The sequence below is a fragment of the Diaphorina citri genome, unplaced genomic scaffold, assembly GCF_000475195.1.
Source record: "Diaphorina citri unplaced genomic scaffold, Diaci psyllid genome assembly version 1.1 scaffold26, whole genome shotgun sequence".
Taxonomy (NCBI): domain Eukaryota; kingdom Metazoa; phylum Arthropoda; class Insecta; order Hemiptera; family Psyllidae; genus Diaphorina; species Diaphorina citri.
In genome coordinates this window covers 103,009-127,441 of record NW_007377464.1, presented here as the reverse complement: position 1 = coordinate 127,441, position 24,433 = coordinate 103,009, and the positions used below count along the sequence as shown (strand labels likewise).

Genomic DNA, 24,433 nt, shown 5'->3' with positions numbered 1-24,433 from the left:
GACATCGACTACAAGCTCCACTATCACATGGCCATCATGTTAGCGCCCATCTTGTTCACAGCCATGATCCGCAATCTCAAATACATCGCGCCCATCTCGGCCGTAGCCAACTTAATCATGGGTTTGGGCATCGCTGCTATCTACTATTACATTCTGCAAGACTTGCCACCCGTTTCCACGAGAAACTACGTGGGCCATATTCAGCAGATTCCTCTCTTCTTCGGGACGGTCATCTTCGCTTTCGAAGGCATTGCTTTGGTGAGTGAAGATTTTCGTAGATTCGTATAAGCTCAACCCATCCTTTAGGGCTTTTTACCCCTACACCTAACACCTAAGCCTCAAAGTGAGCTTTTTGTGTATGAGTGAAGATTTTTGTCACCAGAAAGCTTCAAAAGAATGTTTAGGTAGTTATTGTGTACTTTAGCGTGTGCTATCCAGCAAATTTGGGACTAAGGGATCGGCCTTGAATCCCATCTTGGGCCATTCAGCCCCATTGAATTTTCCTTTGTTAGGGGGTAAGAGCCCGTTCTCAATTGTCTTGAGTTTCGCCCGATTTTTTCCCCGAATGTCCCGTAGGCAATGTAATTTAAATGAGAGTGTTCCCACTACACACGACACGATTTTTTTCCGAACAACAAGTCGGAACAGGCTCAAGGAGAGAACTGAACTTCAGCTGAAGTGTCAAGTGTCCCATTTGTGTAGTTCAATCCGATTTCCACGAGAAACTACGTGGGCCATATTCAGCAGATTCCTCTCTTCTTCGGGACGGTCATCTTCGCTTTCGAAGGCATTGCTTTGGTAAGTGAAGATTTTCGTAGATTCGTATAAGCTCAACCCATCCTTTAGGGCTTTTTGCCCCTACACCTAAGCCTCAAAGTGAGCTTTTTGTGTATGAGTGAAGATTTTTGTCACCAGAAAGCTTCAAAAGAATGTTTAGTTATTGTGTACTTTGGCGTGTGCTATCCAGCAAATTTGGGACTAAGGGATCGGCCTTGAATCCCATCTTGGGCCATTCAGCCTCATTGAATTTCCCTTTGTTAGGGGGTAAGAGCCCGTTCTCACTTGTCTTGAGTTTCACCCGATTTTTTTCCCGAATGTCTTGTAGGCAATGTAATTTAAATGAGAGTGTTCCCACTACACTCGACACGATTTTTTTCCGAACAACAAGTCGGAACGGACTCAAGGAGAGAACTGAACTTCAGCTGAAGTGTCAAGTGTTTCATTTGTATAGGTAAATCCGTCACGGAGGGATTCAAATTGCGGGTCGACCGTTCGACTAATGCCTCCTTTTCTCTCCCCCAGGTCCTGCCTCTGCAGCGTGAAATGAAAAAGAAGAAGAACTTCAACTCGTCGTTTGGAGTTCTGAACATGGGTTCGATTCTCATCATCGCTCTCATGCTGTCCATGGGATTTTTCGGCTACCTCAAGTATGGCGAGAATGTGAAGGGGAGCATCACGCTTAACCTATCTGACCGAAAAGATGATCCGTAAGTACCAAGTTCAGAAGGTCCCTTCTTCGATCTCCACCGTCGACAAAAAAAATTGTACTCATTTTTCGATTGCAAATATTTCAACGGGTTACTTTCTGGTGTTATCGTGTTGACCAAGCACCTAAACGGGAAGTATTTGGTATCTTTTCTCACCCATCTGATGAGAGGCATACTACAGGTGAGGATAAAATTCCATACCTCGGCTGGGATTGAACCCACGCCCTCCTGTTTACCAGGCGAGCGCCTTGACCACTACACCACCGAATTATGGCGAGATTTCAAAAGAACTGTGAACAACGGAGATCTTATCGTTCCGAAATCGAAGAGAGAAGGAAGACAGGATAGGAGAAAGCCAGCCGTTCAGAGAACGAACCTTATCTGTTTAGGATAAAGTGTGCCCTGGGCGGAAATCGAACCCACGACCTAGCGCCTACGAGGTACAAGGCAGGCGCGCTAACTTTCAAAGCTGTCTTACGGGCTGTTTTACTCCCAAAGAGTTTCATGTTGAAGCGCACTTTGGACTTCCGTGCAAAAGTGCATGAAAAACGTCCAAAAAGGGACCAACGTAAAGTCAGCATGAGACTGTTTTTTTTTTCTCTTTTTTTGACATTTCGGTCTGACATTCTAAGATTCATTATCTCTGGGTCAGCTAGTGCTTTCTAGTTTTTTAGGCGATTCTTTTGTTCTAGAGTTCGATAGGTATCCTGTTTAACATATTTTGTAAAACTTTTGATTATATTTCATGTCATATTAAAATAAATCGTCATGTGATAATGTTCTATCCTCAATTTCTTAGTTCTTGTAATGTTTTTCACTCGGTATCAACTGTAAAATTTTGTGTTTATGTATTACCGACCTCCTTATTACATAATATAACACAGGTAAAAAAAAAATTACGACATTGATGGTGAGATTTGCCAGCGACTAATCGGAGATTTCACTAAATCACTAATGAGAGATTTTTCAATAACCCACAAATAATATCCATTAGTGAAATCTCCGTCAAGTCTTTGGTGAAATAGACAGTTATTTCATCTAATTGATGTTGAATAAAATGAACATTTCTTGATTCTTGAGTCATTTGCTGTTTTTTTCAAGTCATTTGCTTGTTTTCGCAATTACCTCTCTGAATAGGTATGTACCTACCTACCTACTGAAGTCCTCACACTTACCTAGAGAAAACATGAGAAAGCACAAAAACAGCATGAATAAAAAATGATTAAGGTTTCATTATTTAATTTTATTAATAATTTTTCAACACAATTTACAGGCTGGGATATTTGGACAACTAAAGTCTTGAAACTGATCTGCCAACTGAAATTATCCAGTGAAATGGTCCGAAAATTCGATGATTTGGTTGTAAACAAACGACTAATCTACATGTTTATGATGAAGAATAGCATGTAGTTTGGTATAGGCCAAACGATACCTGTGCAGTGAGTAGTAATATGGACAGTTAATGGACAATCTACCAGTAGCGTAGCTTTCAAAGGGGGAGGGGGGTTCATCTTTTTTACACGGTCCTCTTGAATTTTTGGCTTACCAAAAGTAAGGTATTCCGCTAAATACATAATATCTGATGACACAACTCAGTTCACCATTAAAAATGCGCCGGAATAGTTCTTCATACTGAATTCCGCACTCTGGAACTTCTTCAGAGAAACCCCCCCATTTCAAAGTAAACTCGGGTCACCAATAATGACCTACCTACACCACTGAGCTATAAATACAGAGCACACCAAAAGTTGGTAACTATTCACCTATTAAAAGATAAACACGTAGGTAGGTACCTATTTTTTAACTGTCCAACTGTTTTTTGACTTGCCGGGGTGGAGCTCTTACCGGTCTCCTTAATTCGGCTAAATAACTGTTTTATATTTTTGTTGACTCATGCCTGCTTTTGGGCTGCTTGATCAAAATGTGTAATACCCAATAGAACAGTTGCGCTTACTTGAGCGATGTTTTAAAGTCATAGAGCAGGAAAAATGAGGACCAACAACTTTTCTTTTTCTTCTACGACTTCTAGATACCGAGATAAATCGATTTAAAAAATACCGGTAAATCGTGAAGTTTGACATCACGGCATACGCTCCCGTAGGCGATGACGTCATAATTCATGACTACCGCTTCGTTTGTTTGTGCGCAAGCGTTTCTGCGCATTTTGATGTGAAATCTGACGTCACAACTCTTTGAACTTTTTCATAAGAACAGCAATTAAAAATTGAATTTTTGACCTTCTAAAGTTACTTTTTCGGAGTTTTGACCTCATTTGTTCGTGCGCAAGCGTTTCTGCGCATTTTGATGTGAAATCTGACGTCACAACTCTTTGAACTTTTTCATTAGAACAGCAATTAAACATTGAATTTTTGACCTTCTAAAGTTACTTTTTCGGAGTTTTGACCTCATATTTGGATTTTTCACAACTTTTTACGTAGGAGTCGACCTTTTATTAATAATATTTTCCCAATTGCAACTAAATACCGGTAAATCGTGAAGTTTGACATCACGGCATACGCTCCCGTAGGCGATGACGTCATAATTCATGACTACCGCTTCGTTTGTTCGTGCGCAAGCGTTTCTGCGCATTTTGATGTGAAATCTGACGTCACAACTCTTTGAACTTTTTCATTAGAACAGCAATTAAAAATTGAATTTTTGACCTTCTAAAGTTACTTTTTCGGAGTTTTTTTCACAACTTTTTACGTAGGAATCGACCTTTTATTAATAATATTTTCCCAATTGCAACACCTCCATTTCTTTCGGATGACCATTGAGAGAAACAAATTAACATCAAGTATTTACAGGAAGTATGTAATTTTAACAAGTAGTTACAGGAGGTATGAAAGTCCTGAGGTTCGGGCAGTTTTCAGAGACTGTTCAGATCATATTTGAGAATTTTCTCCTGTCCTTCGAACAAGAAGTACCCCTTGAATCTATCGCCTCGTATTAACAACGGTAGCCAATACTTGTCATCCAGCCACATCTGATCATAAGGGATGCTGTCTACGGTGAACCATTGGGGACGCATTTCTGGAAAATAACAATGATAATAAGACCTCACATTTGGATTTTTCACAACTTTTTACGTAGGAATCGACCTTTTATTAATAATATTTTCCCAATTGCAACTCCTCCATTAGACCTTTTGGAGTTCCATAGGCTGCTTTAGAGGGCCCACGGGAGTACTTTTCCAAGTGATTAAGGAGCGCGGTAGCGCTCCGCCCCGCCAAGTCAAGAAAGTTTGATATCTATGTAGATCACTGAACCACTGATGAACAATACTCACGAAATTCTGGGTCCGGTCGGACCTTTTAGAGTACCGTAGGGGTATTTGAAAATTGTTTTTTCTTTTTGGTAGTTAACTCCCGAGTGGTTTGTCATATTTTGATGAAGTTAGAACTTTGTGAGTTCTACACGCCACACTGATTACACACGGAACCACTGGTCTACAATAATAATATCAAAACGTCCCCTTTCTCTTTCAGCTTCTCCCCACAAAACGCCGGCTCTCTCCCCATCCTACCCTACTCGTCTGATAACTACGCTGAAGATTCTTCCTCCCTTCTCGTCCTGCCCTGTACTCCGCCCCTGGTTTGCATCGCCACCTCCACTGGCACTCTGTACCATTGTGTTCTGTTTGAAAACGATCGTCCCGATGAGGTAAAGGATGAGTATAAGTAGTGCTTTATTTAGACTCTCAGCTTAGAACAAGTTGTTCCATTGTACCGACAGTTTAATAGAGTGCGAATCCGCCCCGGGCGGGAATCGAACCCGCGGCCTAGCGCTTACAAGGCAGACGCACTACCAACTAAGCTAACTAGGCTGGCTTGAAAATTAAAACCGAGTTGTCGTTTCCGTTCGATTATTTCTTCAGGAGACTTGGCACGGGGTAGGCTCGGTGTCCCAGGCCCCTTATCGTCTGCACGTGACTGAGGTGGTCGAGTTGAAACTAGGGGGCCTCTCGAGTGATGAAGAGGGGGCCCGGATGTTTTGCAACCCTGTACATCTCCATCCGGATATTGGCAACATCTCCAGGTAAATCAAAAAAATCTGGTGTAAACATCACATTTTTTTTTTTTTTTTTTTTTTTTTACGATGAGTGTTTTCATTTCGTAGAATCGTAGTAATGAAACAACTGCTACATTAGACGCATGTGGTCTGTGTCGTAGCATGCCCATCCTGTAGTATGTCCCTCATCAGATGGACACAATACTTCCCATTTCAAGAAACATCACATCAACTCTGCCGGCCTCTTATTTTTTTTTTTTTTTTTTTTTTTTCACGATGAGTGTTTCACCGCGCTTTTTATTTCGTAGAATCGTAGTAATGAAACAACTGCTACATTAGACGCCTGTGGTCTGTGTCGTAGCATGCCCATCCCGTAGTATGTCCCTCATCAGATGGACACAATACTTCCCATTTTAAGAAACATCACATCAACTCTGCCTCCCGCCTCCGTTCGTTAGTTGAGGATCAAAGAATCATCTGATATCCCTTACCTGTCTTGTCCTGTCGCTTTTCCTTCAGAGCTTCGGCCAGTTCGAAAGCCTTGCCCTCGGTCATCATCGGTATCATCGGTTGTGACGAAGGGTACAACTTGTGCCACTCCTGGGATGTCGTTTTCCCGGGGGTATCTTGGTCCTCTGTCTGGGGGTTCGTGGGAATATCCTCTGTCTGGGACGTCTGGTCTTCCATGTCAGCCATGATGTTCTCATGAGCTATGGAGGACTCACTGGTTATTTATACCTAGCTTACTTTATATCATTTCCCAGATGTCAGCACGTGCTGATTGATGTGTACAGCAAATGCAATGCTGATCCAGTCGAAGAGAAATACTTCAAGAACAAACTCGAGGCCTACCAGAGCCGAGTGGACAAACTGAGTCAGCAAAGTTGGGACCTTTTTTGACTGCTTTTGAAGCTGTAAAAAGAAGAGAAAATCAAAACAGATTGGAAATTTGCAGCAAACAGAAGAGAAGACATTTTTCCTTTCTTTCTGTTTCACTATTTGTGATTCCACCATTTCTTTCTCTTGCTTATGAATTTGTCAATACCTTACACTTCAAATCTCTCTCTTTCCTCTCCTTCATCCTCCTCCCCTCCACCATACCTCCCTTTCTTTCTTCTCACTTGTTCATCCAGACACTTAAGCGAGGTAAGAGATAGTATAGTTAAGTCAGCAGCTGAATGAGATACGAAATATCGAGGATCAAGCCATCAACGAGGTAAGAGATAGTGTCGGTAGTTAAGTCAGCAGCCATGTCTAGCTGGGGGACGTTAAACAGGGAGTATACCAACTTAGTCTGGCTGGAGTAAGAGATAGTATAGTTAAGTCAGCAGCTGAATGAGATACGAAATATCGAGGATCAAGCCAAGCTTATCAACGAGGTAAGAGATAGTGTCGGTAGTTAAGTCAGCAGCCATGTCTGGCTGGGGGACTTTAAACAGGGAGTATACCAGCCTGAATTTCCCTTGCTAAAGAAAAAGCCCAGGTTGAGTGCGAAGGACATCCACTCTTAAAATTTTTTAGCCAAAACCAAATGTCAGCCCCAAAGCAATCACCCTAGTTAGGACTGAGAGGCTGCCTAAAAACGCCGACCCAGTCTGTACACAGGAAAAGGCAAAGAAAAAGAAGAAGATTTATGCTTAACACAATTGAAATTGACTTTAAACAGGGAGTATACCAGCCTGAATTTCCCTTGCTAAAGAAAAAGCCCAGGTTGAGTGCAAAGGACATCCACTCTTAAAATTTCTAGCCTAAACCAAATGTCAGCCCCAAAGCAATCACCCTAGTTAGGACTGATTGAGAGACTGACGAAAAACGCCGACCCCGTCTGTACACAGGAAAAGGCGAAGAAAAAGAAGAAGATTTACGTTATGATTAACACAATTGAAATTTCTTATCTTCTGTCATTTCAGAGAGAGGTGAACAGTCCTGATAGTCTACACTTGAATCCCAACAAGGAGAAAGTCCTGAAGGAAATCCTCAACGAAGTGTAAGTACACGGTCCACAGGTTCGAATCCCGAGTTCAGGGGAGTCAAAAATTTTCATCCCCGTTATTTCATAGCAAACAAAAGAACAGCAGCGTTACGTTTCCACTCACTTAGCATTTGCTGATTGGCATGATATTTTGCTATTTAAACAAAGAAACAGATCATGCCGAGTTAGTAGGAACGCACCATTAGACTCGTATGATGTGTCATGCAGTCATAGTATGCCCATCCATCCCGTAGTTTGCTTCTTGAGATGGGCGACAACGACAACACAGAAAAGATCCTGGGTTAAAACAAGAGGACCAGAAAGTAACTGTTGAATTATCTGCAATTGAAAAACAAGTTCAACTTTTTTCAAACCCATATTTGTTTGATTTTTTTTTTTTTAATGATGTTGTCAAGTGTAGGGCTCATGCACAGGTCTACCAAGTCCCATCACAGTACATGCCATTAATATATTTTATGGGCATTAGAGTGAACTTTTGTATGGCCGCCATACACACCATACATACACGCTACGCCACTGAGTTAATCCCTAAAGGGAATTTAGCTAAAAATCGAACTGACTTGTTTGCGGTGAAACTGAGAGCCGGAAAAACTTCGACTCTGCCAGGAATTGAACCCGGGACCTCCGCTGTGCAAGCTTAGTACGATCCACTCGGCCACAGAGGTTGCTCTCTCCAGATAAATTTCTCTTTTAATTTCCGTGCCCGAGTGGGTATCACACTGGACTTTTACACCGAAGGTCTCAGGTTCGATTCCCGTTAGTGACTAAGTTTTGTCGTGTTGGAATTCGAGGCTCACTTGGCCTCGTAAGGATACTTGAGCAGCTACTTTAATCGGGTGGCGGCATTACCAGTGTCAAAGGATTATTGAATTGAATTAATTGCAAAGGAGGCACTTAGTAATGATGTGATGCCTGTGAATCCTGTAATATCCACAGAAGTTGTGAAAAGGCCCTACCCCTCTACCACAGCTAATTTATTATAATTTGACTTGTGATTTCATAATTTTACCCTTTTTCTTAATTTTGATTTTAATTTTGCAGATATTTCTGTTTCCACAAGTCGGGTGTGCATATAGTCAAGCTTCCTCTGGTAGATCAACTGATAGCACTGGCGGATGCTGATGAAGGTAACTAGAGGCTCAATCTAGAACTGACTCGATAAAAAGAGCCCCAATTCGAAGACACAACTTTCCTCATAATTTTCGTAGAGTTCTTATTACAAATGAAATTGATCCTTAACCAAGCTAAAAACATTGACATGTGTGAAATCTCGAATCAAAGACTGAATTCTATCTACATACGAATATAACATACAAGAAACAGAATGTTTCCCCAGGAGATTCCTAGTAGCTTAACCCATCCTTTAGGGCTGTTCGCCCCTACACCTAAGCCTCGGAGTGGGCTTTTTGTGTTTGAGATTTGTTCAGAACAATAGCCCCTATCAAATAACAAGAAAAAAGAGGAGGAAAGGCCAGTTTTTAGGCACATTTAGAACTTTGGTTCTGAATAAATAAAATCATATTATTTCACACATGGCCTTGCTGCTTAGCGTGTAAATAAATAAATAAAAATCATATTATTGCCTTCAAATGAGTTTGGCAACACTGTATCGTAGTTCGTCTCGGCAACACTGTATAGTAAGGGCAGCGAGGTTCATACTTCAGGCTTGGAAGAAGAACTCTCCGATAAGCTCAACATTACTGGAACGGTATGTATAGGGGTTCCATATTGTGCTACCTTCCCCTGATTGTGTTGAGTTTGGCAACACTGTATCGTAGTTCGTCTCGGCAACACTGTATAGTAAGGGCAGCGAGGTTCATACTTCAGGCTTGGAAGAAGAACTCTCCGATAAGCTCAACATTACTGGAACGGTATGTATAGGGGTTCCATATTGTGCTACCTTCCCCTGATTGTGTTGAGTTTGGCAACACTGTATCGTAGTTCGTCTCGGCAACACTGTATAGTAAGGGCAGCGAGGTTCATACTTCAGGCTTGGAAGAAGAACTCTCCGATAAGCTCAACATTACTGGAACGGTATGTATAGGGGTTCCATATTGTGCTACCTTCCCCTGATTGTGTTGAGTTTGGCAACACTGTATCGTAGTTCGTCTCGGCAACACTGTATAGTAAGGGCAGCGAGGTTCATACTTCAGGCTTGGAAGAAGAACTCTCCGATAAGCTCAACATTACTGGAACGGTATGTATAGGGGTTCCATATTGTGCTACCTTCCCCTGATTGTGTTGAGTTTGGCAACACTGTATCGTAGTTCGTCTCGGCAACACTGTATAGTAAGGGCAGCGAGGTTCATACTTCAGGCTTGGAAGAAGAACTCTCCGATAAGCTCAACATTACTGGAACGGTATGTATAGGGGTTCCATATTGTGCTACCTTCCCCTGATTGTGTTGAGTTTGGCAACACTGTATCGTAGTTCGTCTCGGCAACACTGTATAGTAAGGGCAGCGAGGTTCATACTTCAGGCTTGGAAGAAGAACTCTCCGATAAGCTCAACATTACTGGAACGGTATGTATAGGGGTTCCATATTGTGCTACCTTCCCCTGATTGTGTTGAGTTTGGCAACACTGTATCGTAGTTCGTCTCGGCAACACTGTATAGTAAGGGCAGCGAGGTTCATACTTCAGGCTTGGAAGAAGAACTCTCCGATAAGCTCAACATTACTGGAACGGTATGTATAGGGGTTCCATATTGTGCTACCTTCCCCTGATTGTGTTGAGTTTGGCGACACTGTATAGTAGTTCGTATCGGCAACAATGTATGGTAGGGGAAGCGAGGTTCATACGTTAGGCTTGGAGCTTACGGATAAACTCAACATTACTGGAACGGTATGTATAGGGGTTCCATATTGTGCTACCTTCCCCTAATTGTGTTGAGTTTGGCAACACTGTATAGTAGTTGGTATCGGCAACACTGTATAGTAGGGGAAGCGAGGTTCATACGTTAGCCTTGGAGCTTACAGATAAACTCAACAATTTGATTTTAACAGAATATACCAATTCTGTTTGAGTAGTGTGCTGTGTCATATGGCAACCCAAACTTTGGGCAGCTCATCAATAGATTGTTATTGATTGTTATTCTCTCTTTGCTTCCTCTATTTCAGAGAAAGACTGAGAACTACGCCAGCTACGTGGCCAACCTGCTGGATGTGTGTGATAATATCCCTCTCCTCAAGATAGACCATAATGCCAGCTTCACGGATGAGGAAATTAAAGAGGTAACCATATTTCATTTATTTCTGGCATATATGGTAAAGGCAAGGCATATTTGGCAGGATAAACAAGGTATATCTATTCTATTTCATGATTTATTTCTGGCATATATGGTAAAGGCAAGGCATATTTGGCAGGATAAACAAGGTATATCTATTCTATTTCATGAAAAAAAAAAAAAATCACTTGTTTTTTTTGGATAGAGGGGACTGTCAAAACTGAGACCTTATCGTACCGAGATCGAATGGAAAAGAAGACCAGGGTAGGGTAAAGCCGGCCGTTCCGAGAACGAACCATAAAGGATAAACTAGGCCCCTTACGGGAATCGAACCCGCGATCTAGATGACTTCCAACTTCAAAACTAACTGGGCTGGCTAGGTAAAAGACTTACAGGCAGTTAGAATTTTCCTGGCTTTAGTCAGATTTTTCCATGAACCTAACCATTTAAGTGTGCTCTGCTAACAAAGCCGGCCGTTCCGAGAACGAACCATAAAGGATAAACTAGGCCCCTTACGGGAATCGAACCCGCGATCTAGATGACTTCCAACTTCCAAACTAACTGGGCTGGCTTGGTAAAAGACTTACAGACAGTTAGAATTTTCCTGGCTTTAGTCAGATTTTTCCATGAACCTAACCATTTAAGTGTGCTATGCTAAAAACAAAAAACTCATCGTCTAAATTCTAAACTTTTGAAGTCTAAACGACATTTTTGATTTCAGATCTACTCGAAAAATATGGAACTTCTGATGCAACAAATCTTACCCCAGTTGGACCTAGCGTCCCAGAACATGATTGAAAAGTAAGTTTTTTTTTCAAGGGGTTTGATAGAGGGAACTGTAACTGCTAAGGTCTTCTCGTCCCGAAATCGAAGAGAGAAGGAAGACAGGATAGGAGAAAGCCAGACGTTTCGAGAACGAACATTGTCCGTTCAGGATGAAATCCGCCCCGGGCGGGAATCGAACCCGCGGTCTTCTCGTCCCGAAATCGAAGAGAGAAGGAAGACAGGATAGGAGAAAGCCAACCGTTTCGAGAACGAACATTGTCCGTTCAGGATAAAATCCGCCCCGGGCGGGAATCGAACCCGCGGCCTAGTGCTTACAAGGCAGACGCACTACCTTCCTAGCTAACTAGGCTGGCCGAAATTTTTATTGCTTTAACAATTACCATTACCGGGTGGTGCCAAATGAGCAATATAAACATGGCAAGATGCGTCATTAGGAAAATGACATAATAATCAATTCCTTTGCATTAGTAAACAACAACAACAACAACAACAATTACCACACACTAGCTTATCATAAATTTAATGTTGATCCCTAATTAAAGTACTTTGCTTTATTTTATTAATTCAGTAATAATTATTTATTTAACTGTTTTTCTATTTTCAGAGTAAACTCGCTGAAGAAAATGGAGGCGGATGTACTGAAAAAGATAGATGAATACACCAAGATACAGAGTGAATGCAAGGAGACAGCAGAGAAACTGGCGGACAAATACGAAGACATTAACGAGAGACATGAAGAACTAATGGTCAAGTAAGTCTTATTGGAACTAATGGTCAAGTAAGTCTTATAGTAGTCGACATTGTCAATAAAGTGTATTAAATAAATAAAAGTAAGAAAACGAAGTCTGACTGGGGGACTTTAAACAGGGAGTATACCAGTCTGAATTTCCCTTGTGATGAACTGGAGTTTCCTATCCTGGTTCTATTTCAAGATGGCGAAGTTCATATGATCAACATGGTGGTCAGACACAATATGCTCATGTGAGTAGAAGTATGCTCTTTTTGAAGGAAATTTGAAATTGAGACGATGTTCTCTTATTAAAACTAAATTGAGAGTGAACTAATTTCTCAATTTTAAATCTACAACATTGTTAATTTCAACTGTACAATTCTGTCTCTTTGTACCTATGTTTTTGTTTTGATTGAATTTGGGCAAATTTTGATGGAATTTGGCAACAATGTATATCCCAAGTTAAAAAGTAAATATTCTCACGAAAATAGCAACGGTTGCGTGCGAAAGGCATTTACTCGTAAAATTTTGTAGCCAAAACCAAATGTCAGCCCAATCGAATCACCGTTGTTAGGGCTGATTGAGAGGCGCCGACCCCGTCTGTACACGAGAAAAGGCGAAGAAAAAGAAGAAGAAAAAGAAGAAGACTGTGTAAAAATAAGGATCCATTTTCCGCAGATCTCAATTCCTAGGAGACCGCCATCCTGAGCCGTCCATTGCCATCTCTGTAATGGTGTGCACTGAAGAGAGACTGACACTTGGTGATCCGGCCCGGACTGTAAGAGAAAGCTTTCAAAATGCTGGTTGGTTTACAAGAAAAGTTTTGAAAAGCTCACAAGTTGTTGAAAAAACGTAAACAAAGATTTGTTTGCACTTTATGATAACAAAAAAATTGGACCGATTGAAATACTTTCTCATTACTATAATAACTTCGCTATACTTTAGTAATAGAAAGTAACCTTGAAAGCAATTCAAAGAAAGTTTATAGGAAATTTCACCTTGTCAAAGGACAAAAAGTGACCTTGAAAACGTAGTTTCTCCTCAACTACGCGGTTGGGGAAATAACTTCGCTATACTTTAGTAATAGAAAGTAACCTTGAAAGCAATTCAAAGAAAGTTTATAGGAAATTTCACCTTGTCAAAGGACATAAAGTGACCTAGAAAACGTAGTTTCTCCTCAACTGCGCGGTTGGGTATGGACCAATGTTGCCAATTTGGACGTTTTTTTTTTGTCAAGGACATTTGCAAGGACCAATGCAATGTCTGGCAACGCTATAGTTCTTTCTTCAGTGCAAACCTGCAAAACAGGCTGTGTTCTCAAAACTATTAATTCTTCTTGACTTTCTATGACCCTCACAGGGAACCTTCTCTAGGTAGGTCGTTGAAAGTATTGGTTGACTCGAACCCGCGGCCTAGCTCTTACAAGGCAGACGCACTACCTTCCTAGATAACTAGGCTGGCCGAAATTTTTATTGCTTTAACAATTATTACCATTACCGGGTGGTGCCAAATGAGCAATATAAACATGGCAAGATGCGTCATTAGGAAAATGACATAATAATCAATTCCTTTGCATTAGTAAACAACAACAACAATTACCACACACTAGCTTATCATAAATGTTGATCCCTAATTAAAGTACTTTGATATATTTTATTAATTCAGTAATAATTACTTATTTAACTGTTTCTCTATTTTCAGAGTAAACTCGCTGAAGAAAATGGAGGCGGATGTACTAAAGAAGGTAGATGAATACACCAAGATACAGAGTGAATGCAAGGAGACAGCGGAGAAACTAGCGGACAAATACGAAGACATTAACGAGAGACATGAAGAACTAATGGTCAAGTAAGTCTTAGCCGACATTGTCAATAAAGTGTATTAAACCGCTGAAGAAAATGGAGGCGGATGTACTGAAAAAGATAGATGAATACACCAAGATACAGAGTGAATGCAAGGAGACAGCAGAGAAACTAGCGGACAAATACGAAGACATTAACGAGAGACATGAAGAACTAATGGTCAAGTAAGTCTTAGCCGACACTGTCAATAAAGTGTATTAAATAAATAAAAGTAAGATAACGAAGTCTGACTGGGGGACTTTAAACAGGGAGTTTACCAGTCTGAATTTCCCTTGCGAAGACATTTTTCCTTTCTTTCTGTTTCACTATTTGTGATTCCACCATTTCTTTCTCTTGCTTATGAATTTGTCAATACCTTACACTTTGAATCTCTCTCTTTCCTCTTCTCCCTCTTTTTCCTCCATCCTCATCCCCTCCACTATACCTCCCTTTCTTTCTTCTCACTTGTTCATCCAGAAACTAAATAGCAACGGTTGCGTGCGAAAGGCATTTACTCGTAAAATTTTGTAGCCAAAACCAAATGTCAGCCCAATCGAATCACCGTTGTTAATGCTGATTGAGAGGCGCCGACCCCGTCTGTACACGAGAAAAGGCGAAGAAAAAGAAGAAGACTGTGTAAAAATAAGGATCCATTTTCCCTCTTTTGACATTTATACCTAGCTTACTTTATATCATTTCCCAGATGTCAGCACGTGCTGATTGATGTGTACAGCAAATGCAATGCTGATCCAGTCGAAGAGAAATACTTCAAGAACAAACTCGAGGCCTACCAGAGCCGAGTGGACAAACTGAGTCAGCAGCTGAATGAGATACGAAATATCGAGGATCAAGCCAAGCTTATCAACGAGGTAAGAGATAGTGTCGGTAGTTAAGTCAGCAGCCATGTCTAGCTGGGGGACGTTAAACAGGGAGTATACCAACTTAGTCTGGCTGGAGGACTTTAAACAGGGAGTATACCAGCCTGAATTTCCCTTGCTAAAGAAAAAGCCCAGGTTGAGTGCAAAGGACATCCACTCTTAAAATTTCTAGCCTAAACCAAATGTCAGCCCCAAAGCAATCACCCTAGTTAGGACTGAGAGGCTGCCTAAAAACGCCGACCCAGTCTGTACACAGGAAAAGGCAAAGAAAAAGAAGAAGATTTATGCTTAACACAATTGAAATTGCTTATCTTCTGTCATTTCAGAGAGAGGTGAACAGTCCTGATAGTCTACACTTGAATCCCAACAAGGAGAAAGTCCTGAAGGAAATCCTCAACGAAGTGTAAGTACACGGTCCACAGGTTCGAATCCCGAGTTCAGGGGAGTCAAAAATTTTCATCCCCGTTATTTCATAGCAAACAAAAGAACAGCAGCGTTACGTTTCCACTCACTTAGCATTTGCTGATTGGCATGATATTTTGCTATTTAAACAAAGAAACAGATCATGCCGAGTTAGTAGGAACGCACCATTAGACTCGTATGATGTGTCATGCAGTCATAGTATGCCCATCCATCCCGTAGTTTGCTTCTTGAGATGGGCGACAACGACAACACAGAAAAGATCCTGGGTTAAAACAAGAGGACCAGAAAGTAACTGTTGAATTATCTGCAATTGAAAAACAAGTTCAACTTTTTTCAAACCCATATTTGTTTGATTTTTTTTTTTTTAATGATGTTGGACATCGAACCCGATACCTTCTGCATGGCAAGCAAGGACGTTACCACTCAACTAACCATGCCCCCTCTTCGTTTTTTCTTTACAGACAACACGCCATCGAGGGTTTAATCTCAAAAGTGAACGAAACTCGTCAAGATGTTGACACTTTGAAGAAAACCCAACAACAGCGAGGTTAAGGGTCAACCCAGGGGTCAGCCGGTTTAAGAGTTAACCAGTTAACCTCAAGAGGTGTTAAACCAGTTAACCTCGCCATGAGCCAATAAAACCACACTATTTCAATCTGACCGTATAGAGGGCTTGTGAATGGAGGACATTTTTTTTTATTTATATTATTCTTATCTTTTATTTTAAGACGTTTGATAGAAGGAACTGTAACTGATAGGGTCTCATTCTCTCGAAATCGAAGAGAGAAGGAAGACAGGATAGGAGAAAGCCAGCCGTTCAGGATAAAAAATATGCTTGATGTAGGAAACTGTTACAACGGAGCTCTTATCATCTCGAAGTAGAAAAGGGGACAGGATAGGAGAAAGCCAGCCCTTCCGAGAACGAACCTTATCTGCACAGAATAAAGTTCGACCTGGGTGGGAATCGAACCCGCGACCTAGCTCTTAACGTCTCAAGCTAAAGATTAGCTTCAAAAAGATCCCATTTCATAAATTGACAAAATTAAAGAGAACTAAATGAAAAAATTACTTTCTTCAATAAAATTAAAGAACAGTTGTTTTCCTTTCCTATAATGTAGTGTCATTTATTAACATTACTGTAAAAATATTAAAACATCAACGGTATAAATTATTCATCAGTTGTAATATTTCCCTCCCTTTATTTTAATATTATTATTTTATTTATTTATTTACACGCTAAGCATCAAGGCCATGTGTATAATAGTATAAACAAGGTCTACTTAATTTATGTAGCCCAAATACACATGTATCAATAAATAAGTCACTTCAAATGATTTTTAGTCCGTCCTTCCTTTATTATTACTAATAATAAAAGGTATAGTGGACGGACTATTGTATTCGCTTCGGTGTCGGTCTGTCTGTCTGTCTGTCTGTCTGTCTGTCCCCATAGAAGGACTTATCCAAACCTGGTCGACCTATATATCAAATTAAAGGTCTTTTTACCAGGATCACGAAAATGGTGGTGCAAATTTTGTCCAGAAAACCATAAAGCCAAAAAACCAAAAAAAACTGGTTTTTGGGGGATTTTTTTCACATTTTCTCACACAAATGAGCTCTAATCTTGAAATTTGTCGCGACGACCTATGAACTCAAAGAGAGAAAGTTTTAGATAACACTTCAGTCGATCATTTAAGACCGATTTTAGCGTCACCTATGTTAAGCTACGCCGAACAAGGCCAATAAATGGATGGGTGACTTAAACAATATATTGGGAATAAAGGAGAACGGGCCTCTAGTCTTGATTTTAAATCATTACAGAAAGTAAAATCAAAAAATCAAATCAAAAATAATAAAAACTGAATATTAAATAAAATAGGTAGGTACATATATACTGATTTTCTTTAACCAAGATCGAAAAATTCCCGGAGGGACGGGCCCCGCTTGTTTTTTTTTTTTTTTTTTTTTTTTTTTTTTTAAAAATTTATAGATGTATACTTTTACAACCAGGTTTACATACAGAAGATTTTATTAATTTAAATAGTCAGTGAAATGGTAATGTCTCAGAAGGCTCGTCCAGAACGAAACTTCCACAGTAATGGACCCTTTTATAACTGTATCGCCTAGTATGCCCCGGGACACACAAAGTTTAAACTTGGATCATCCAGTTAGGAGAATAGATTGAACCAAATTGTAGGTTCAATGCACCTTCAACATTCCACAGGTTATAGTAGCTTCGTACAGTAGTTTTTTTAAGAGGTTTGACAGAGGGAACTGTAACTGCTAAGGTCTTATCGTCCCGAAATCGAAGAGAGAAGGAAGACAGGATAGGAGAAAGCCAGCCGTTCCGAGAACGAACATTACCCCATGACCCATCAGGATAAAATCCGCCCCGGGCGGGAATGGAACCCATGGCATAGCACTTACAAGGCAGACGCGCTACCAACCAAGCAAACTAGGCTGGCTCAGTACCTCAGTAGTGTTTGTTTCTGCAAATGTCAGGTTATTTGACCAATAAGTCATTTTACCTCTGGCTTCCCAATCTTTATCTACAATCAAATTAATCCATTTGTTCAACTTAATCCAAATTTAAACTCATCAAGGTCCAGGACAAAGTCCCATTTTATCACAATGTTTCCATGGCTCCCTCTTCACTTATTGTTCACTCCGGGCAGTGTCCGTCCCTTCTTGATCGACTTCTTAATCTTCTTCTTGATCTTCTGGTCTTTCCTCGACTTGAGATTTTCCTTTCGCTTCTTCTGTCGGCTCTCCATTTGCTTCTGCGTGTGCTCTATCCTTTCCTTCCACTTCTTCTCGGACTTCTTCTTCCGATCTTCGACTCGCTTGATGGACTTTTTGATTTTCTCCTTGTCGTCTTTAACCCGAACACCTTCTGCCTTGTTGAGTACATTGTTCCAGAGGACTTTGTCCTGGATTTTGGCGGCCTTGTCTACGTTGCCTGGAAAAGTGGAGGGAAGTCTGGGATTAGTCTAAATCCTAAATTATTTAAGTACTGATTTAGTTAGACTGCCAGTTTGGAACAAGATGTCCACCCCATTGAGCTTACAGAGCACCTCTTTATGACAGTATTTTCATTCATTGATCTCTTCCACTCAACCGAAATTCGAGTAAAGAAGAATTAGGTAGCCTACTTGGACACTAATTCAGTTAAAAAAAAATCTTTTTTTTCACAGGATACATTTACCAGCAAGTTTGGTGATTGTGAAGAATCACCGGTAATTTTTCAAAATTACCAATTTTCTACATTTACCGTAACATATACATTATGTGCCGGATACCATGGCAACATACTAGCAATAGACTTCAGTCAACTATTATGACTGTTATAGTGTAGACCGCGTGGAAAATACCCAGACCCGGCTCAGCAGAATGGATTACCGGGTGGCTCCGAAGTAGAGGATGCCCTACCGGACGGGTGTTGTGTATCTTTAAAAGTTATGTATCATTTCACCCTGTATCTACGAGGTTGAATTTTACAGATTTTATAACATAAATACCTACCACTTTTATGATGCAAATTGCTTTGTCGGTGATTGATAGGGAGTACACGTGAAAAATTGAGGGATACCTATTCCTACAATATATGTATTATATAGGTATCGTTCTTTGGAAGCGAGCATTCACAGGCTCTCACAAAAAAAAATCTGAGGAAAAACGTATGAATTCCAATTTTCAACAAATTGTTGACTAGTGTAAATCCATTGAGGAAAAGATCCTATGATTCCCAGCCTGAGAAGAGCAGGGAAAATCCAACAGAACGCGGTTACCCAGATGATCACCCATCCGGATAGCAACAACGGATGAGTGACCAGTTACTTAACTTCAGTGATCCATTGGAAATTGTTGAGTATCCGCTGGAAAATTCAAAATTTAGAATTCAATATGTCCCGAACTTTAACCATTTAGCCACCAAAACACACATAGTGATAGAAGTCTAATCTCCATGCTTCCTCTTTCCAGTTATCCTCGCCGCAGTGATCCCCCGACTGGGTCTCTTCATCTCCCTGGTAGGTGCCATCTCCAGCACAGGGCTTGCTCTCATATTTCCTCCCCTGAGTGACATCGCCGTGAGGAAGAAGGAAGGAGACTTTGGTCGCTTCCACTGGCGGCTCTTGATGGACATCCTCACCATTATCCTCGGTCTGATTGGGTTTACGACCGGAACGTACGCGTCCGTGCATGAAATCATCACCGTGTTTAGAAGGAGGGAGACTTTGGTCGCTTCCACTGGCGGCTCTTGATGGACATCCTCACCATTATCCTCGGTCTGATTGGGTTTACGACCGGGACGTACGCGTCCGTGCATGAAATCATCACCGTGTTCTCGCCGTGAGGAAGAAGGAGGGAGACTTTGGTCGCTTCCACTGGCGGCTCTTGATGGACATCCTCACCATTATCCTCGGTCTGATTGGATTTACGACCGGGACGTACGCGTCCGTGCATGAAATCATCACAGTGTTCGCGGCAGATCTCGGCCAGTTCGAAAGCCTTGCCCTCGGTCATCATCGGTATCATCGGTTGTGACGAAGGGTACAACTTGTGCCACTCCTGGGATGTCGTTTCTCCGGGGGTATCTTGGTCCTCTGTCTGGGGGTTCGTGGGAATATTCTCTGTCTGGGACGTCTGGTCTTCCATGTCAGCCATGATGTTCTCATGAGCTATGGAGGACTCACTGGTCGGTTCTTCTGAGGGTTTGTGGCTCATTGAGTGCTTGGCGGATTCGGAATGGTACTCGATGGCAGTCAGAGTGTCGACGTTATTGTTGTTGTTCGTGTAGACGTGATCGTCATGGTGCTTCTCGCAGTCGCAGCTTGTGGAGCTGTGTTCCACGATAACACCTGAGGAAGACAAAGTAAATTAGCTATTCATGGTACAAATTGTCTGGCTGGGGGACTTTAAACAGGGTGTATAATAGCCTGAATTTCCCTTGCTAAAGAAATAGCAAAGGTTGAGTGCGAAGGGCATCAACTCGTAAAATTTGTAGCCAAAATCAAATGTCAGCCCAAACCCTAGTTAGGACTGAGTGAGATGCTGACGAATAACGGCGATCCCGCGTGTACACGGGAAAAGGCGAAGAAGAAGGCTAAAGAAATAGCAAAGGTTGAGTGCGAAGGGCATCCACTCGTAAAATTTGTAGCCAAAATCAAATGTCAGCCCAAACCGCCAAACCCTAGTTAGGACTGAGTGAGATGCTGACGAATGACGCCGATCCCGCGTGTACACGGGAAAAGGCGAAGAAGAAGAAGAATAAAATTCCATACCTCGGCTGGGATTGAACCCACGCCCTCCTGTTTATCAGGCGAGCGCCTTGACCACTACACCACCGAGGTAGGTAAAACCGGGCGTTACGTCGAACTCTTGACTTGAGCACGCCTTCTGGCACGTTTGATGTCAATCCAGTTAGGTTGGAGTCAAGCGGTTTCAATCCCGCTCGGTTCGAACTGTAACCTAAGCAGGTATTTTTTTTTTTGTTCTCGGAGAGGTGGCCACGAGAAATCGTATTATGTCCTCCTTCTCTCTTCGCTTTCGGGACGGTAAGAATACACTCAGAAGTTCTGAGTTCGGTAGTCCTATCGTCCCGAAAGCGAAGAGAGAAAAGGAGGACTCAAAAGTTTCAATTTACAGTTCACTCTATCAAACCTCTTGAAAAAGAAAGTAAATAAGATCGAACGATGTTGGAGTTAGGGAAAAAAGTTGACGACGCGCTTTAGGACTTAAAACCTTGCACGCGGGAGACCCGGGTTCGATTCCCGGCGGGGTCAAGAAATTTGTATCTTGCAAATGATTGATTCCGTGACTGGCTGTTGCAGGGCCAACTCAGCTCCGCGAGGAAAATGAGTAGCTATGACATATAAATGCGCATAGCGACCGGTGCCAGCATGGTATAGGTAAACATTGGATTTCAGGATTATTGAGATATTGGGAAAATCCTACAATGGTGCAGTGAGCACCAAAGTTGTAACATAATAACACAAAGAAACTGCATTTACATTTTTACATTTACATTATAATATGTAAAAAGTTGTTTCATTATTGCGAAACCATTAGATTTAAAATGTAAAGTAGGTAAAACCGGGCGTCACATCGAACTCTTGACTTGAGCACGCCTTCTGGCACGTTTGATGTCAATCCAGTTAGGTTGGAGTTAAGCGGTTTGAATCCCGCTCGGTTCGAACTGTATCCTAAGCAGGTAATTTTTGTTCTCGGAAAGGTGGCCACGAGAAATCGTATTATGTCCTCCTTCTCTCTTGGCTTTCGGGACGATAAGAATACACTCAGAAGTTCACAGTTCTGTAGTCCTATCATCCCGAAAGCGAAGAGAGAAAGAGGACTCAAAAGTTTCAATTTACAGTTCACTCTATCAAACCTCTTGAAAAAGAAAGTAAATAAGATCAAACGATGTTGGAGTTAGGGAAAAAAGTTGACGACTTTTAAGTGCTTTTTTAAGTAGAACTTGATCGAAGTTGATCGACTATTACAGTCCTAACGTAAGTCAAAATTCTCTCATCTTACCCTCAGTTTCAGACCCATCAGGATAAAATCCGCCCCGGGCGGGAATCGAACCCGCGGCCTAGCACTTACAAGGCAGACGCACTACCAACTAAGCTAACTAGACTGGCTAATTTAGGACTTTTAAGTGAAGTTAATTGACCATTACAGTCCTAACGTAAGTCAAAATTCTCTCATCTTACCCTCAGTTTCAGTGGGTTGTCCTTCAAACTGGTCGGAAGTAAACACGTGTGTCTCCAGCAGAACGGGATCATTCTTGAATTCAAACTCCAATAGACCAACCTCCCGCAGTGAGTCTGACTTCAGATGACATTCTTCTTGCAACTCCCTGTATAAAATAAGATATCAAAATAGGTTAACAACATGAAATAAAATAATATACTTAGTGTAGGTATGTAAAACTATGTATAAAAGCTACCTACATATACATGATAGGTACCAATGTAGCTATTGAGATTACGCAGTGAGTCTGACTTCAGATGACATTCTTCTTGCAACTCCCTGTATAAAATAAGATATCAATAGGTAAACAACATGAAATAAATATATATACTACTTAGTGTAGGTATGTATAACTATGTATAAAAGCTACCTACTTATACATGATAGGTCCCAAGGGTAAGTGTACCATTTATTCGCCCACCTAAAAAACGTACCATTTATTGGCCCACCTGTACCATACGCCACATAAGTCTGAACTGGACGAAATTTTTCAAGATCCAATTTCATCAAAAGAAAAAGCTTAAAGACTGCTCTCGAACCAGTGCTATTCAAAAATTGTAGTCATAAAAACAAAAATTAGAAAAATAAATGTGGGCCAATAAATGGTGCGTTTTTTAGGTGGGCGAATAAATGGTACACTTACCCAATGTAGCTATTGAGATTACCTAACGTATGTATTAATGAGCCTGCCTCTGAATGGGATAGGTTAAGAACTATGAACCCGCAGGTGCTTAGTTCAATTCTCGGCCGGGGCGGAAATTTTCTGAACAAACTTTTCTCTTCCGGGGTTTGAGAAGCACTAACTTAAAGGAAAGCCAGGGGGAAAAATATACTTTCATAACCCATAATTACGTAATTGAATTAAAAAAAAAAAAAAAAAAAAAAAAAAAAAAAGTGACTGGCAATCAGGCAATGCGAAAGCGGTATCGATTATGAAAGGATATTTTTTTTATTTTTCCTTTAAGTTAGTGCTTCTCAAAGTTGTTACCAATGCGGCACAACTTTCAAGAGTCCTTTTTTTTGCTACCTCGCGGTAGTTTGAGAAGCACTGCTTTAAGCTCTCTCACCCAACGATATCGCAAGTCGAACATTCTTAAAGGTACCTTACATGATCATTAGTAATGTCATTACTAATGATGGAATTCCGGATTTTCTGATTTTTTCATCATCATTACTTGGAAATAATGACATTACTAATGATTGTGTAAGGTACCTATTACCTCTTGGCGCCCTCCAAAATAGTTTCACCAGGTTCCACTTTGCCCCCAAACCCATTCCATTTGCCCGCGCCGAACCCTCTCTTCTTCATACCCAGCAAAATATCGGACCCCTTCTTGATGATGACGAGGCTGAGGACCTTGCGACTCGCTGGAGACATTGTTGGGACCTAAAATTGGTCTACCTGCTGAAATAATCAGGAAATCAAAAGGTTACCTACACGAATCAGTTCTGGGGATAGCTACAGCTAACTAGATAATTTATTAATTTGGGTCCCCACATAGTCGACGGCCGTCGATCGATATGAATCGACGTCGACCGATGGCCGGTCGACTATGTGGTGGACACATCTTTAGATAGATGGATAAATACAAAACACTCGGTCAACTCCGGAGTTTGGGTGAACCATTGGTTTTCAAACTCGCGAGTCAACAGAGGATGTTAGAAACCGGCCCTTAAGGAATTCCAAAACTCCGGGAGGCTCCAGCTAGTGTGCAAACTAAAGACTACAGAAGAGAGGGAATTTCGGAATTTCAACACTACTCGTATACCTACCTCGTTTGAAATCAGTGTTACCACATGCTTTACCTAAAATTTGATGCTAAAGTATTAAAATGTACTAGAGGACTTTCACATTTTTTAATAGGCAGATCTATTATTTACCTAAGTTTGGTCAAAATCAAGTAAACCTAAAAAAAAATCACGGGTCCAAGAGGTAACGTAAAATAAAATGCAATTCAAAATCGATACCTATTCTATACAATGCTTCCACAAAGAAAAATTAAAATGAGGAAGCAGACGTTTTTTTTCTCTGTTGCGATTGATAAGAAAAGTTTTTTCTCTGTGCTCGCCGTGTTGTCAAAAAAAATTGATAAACAAAACAAAAATCAAAGCGGATTGCGTTTTGGAGTTCTGCTGTATGTTACAGTTACCTATTTGAATCGATTTTTATTGGATTTTTTTATTACCTAATCAAAAGAACTGCAATACAGGGAACTGCGAACTGCATCTCATCTGCGAAAATGATAAGGAGCATGCCGACGTAGGTCATTCACCTCTGTCCATGTGTTTTGTGTTGTTCTTTTGGTATG

The 24,433-nt window shown here is 41.0% G+C and overlaps 2 protein-coding genes across 4 annotated transcripts in view; both read left to right on the top strand.

The window, feature by feature from the left end:
- Positions 1-19,633, top strand: part of LOC103510331 (proton-coupled amino acid transporter-like protein CG1139) — a 58,170-nt gene extending 38,537 nt beyond the window's left edge. The window contains exon 9 of the mRNA XM_026824372.1: positions 19,353-19,633. Within this exon, the coding sequence (XP_026680173.1) occupies positions 19,353-19,633 (281 nt within the window). The remainder of the gene's footprint in view (positions 1-19,352) is intronic.
- On the top strand, positions 9,279-16,549 carry LOC103510209. 3 transcript variants are annotated; one of them, XM_008474858.3, is made up of 8 exons: positions 10,058-10,177; positions 10,610-10,723; positions 11,438-11,517; positions 13,934-13,958; positions 14,137-14,258; positions 14,777-14,942; positions 15,278-15,354; positions 15,836-16,549. In XM_008474858.3, the coding sequence occupies exons 3-8, from the start codon at positions 11,453-11,455 to the stop codon at positions 15,924-15,926; spliced, it is 546 nt and encodes a 181-aa protein (XP_008473080.2). In that variant the 5' UTR covers positions 10,058-10,177; positions 10,610-10,723; positions 11,438-11,452; the 3' UTR covers positions 15,927-16,549. The 3 variants fall into 3 exon arrangements, with proteins under 3 accessions (XP_026680242.1, XP_008473080.2, XP_026680236.1); XM_026824441.1 differs by lacking the exon at positions 14,137-14,258 and having other exon boundaries at positions 9,279-10,177; positions 13,934-14,080; XM_026824435.1 differs by lacking the exons at positions 13,934-13,958; positions 14,137-14,258 and adding an exon at positions 12,107-12,253.
- Positions 19,634-24,433: the final 4,800 nt, after the last annotated feature.

What these genes read in the sequence shown, in the direction of transcription:
- LOC103510209 (XM_026824441.1), top strand. Translation starts at nt 11,453, where the DNA reads ATGGAACTTCTGATGCAACAAATCTTACCCCAGTTGGACCTAGCGTCC. An exon ending in TCCCAGAACATGATTGAAAA is followed by an intron (nt 11,518 to 13,933) that starts GTAAGTTTTTTT and finishes CTCTATTTTCAG; the next exon opens with AGTAAACTCGCTGAAGAAAA. An exon ending in AAGCCAAGCTTATCAACGAG is followed by an intron (nt 14,943 to 15,277) that starts GTAAGAGATAGT and finishes CTGTCATTTCAG; the next exon opens with AGAGAGGTGAACAGTCCTGA.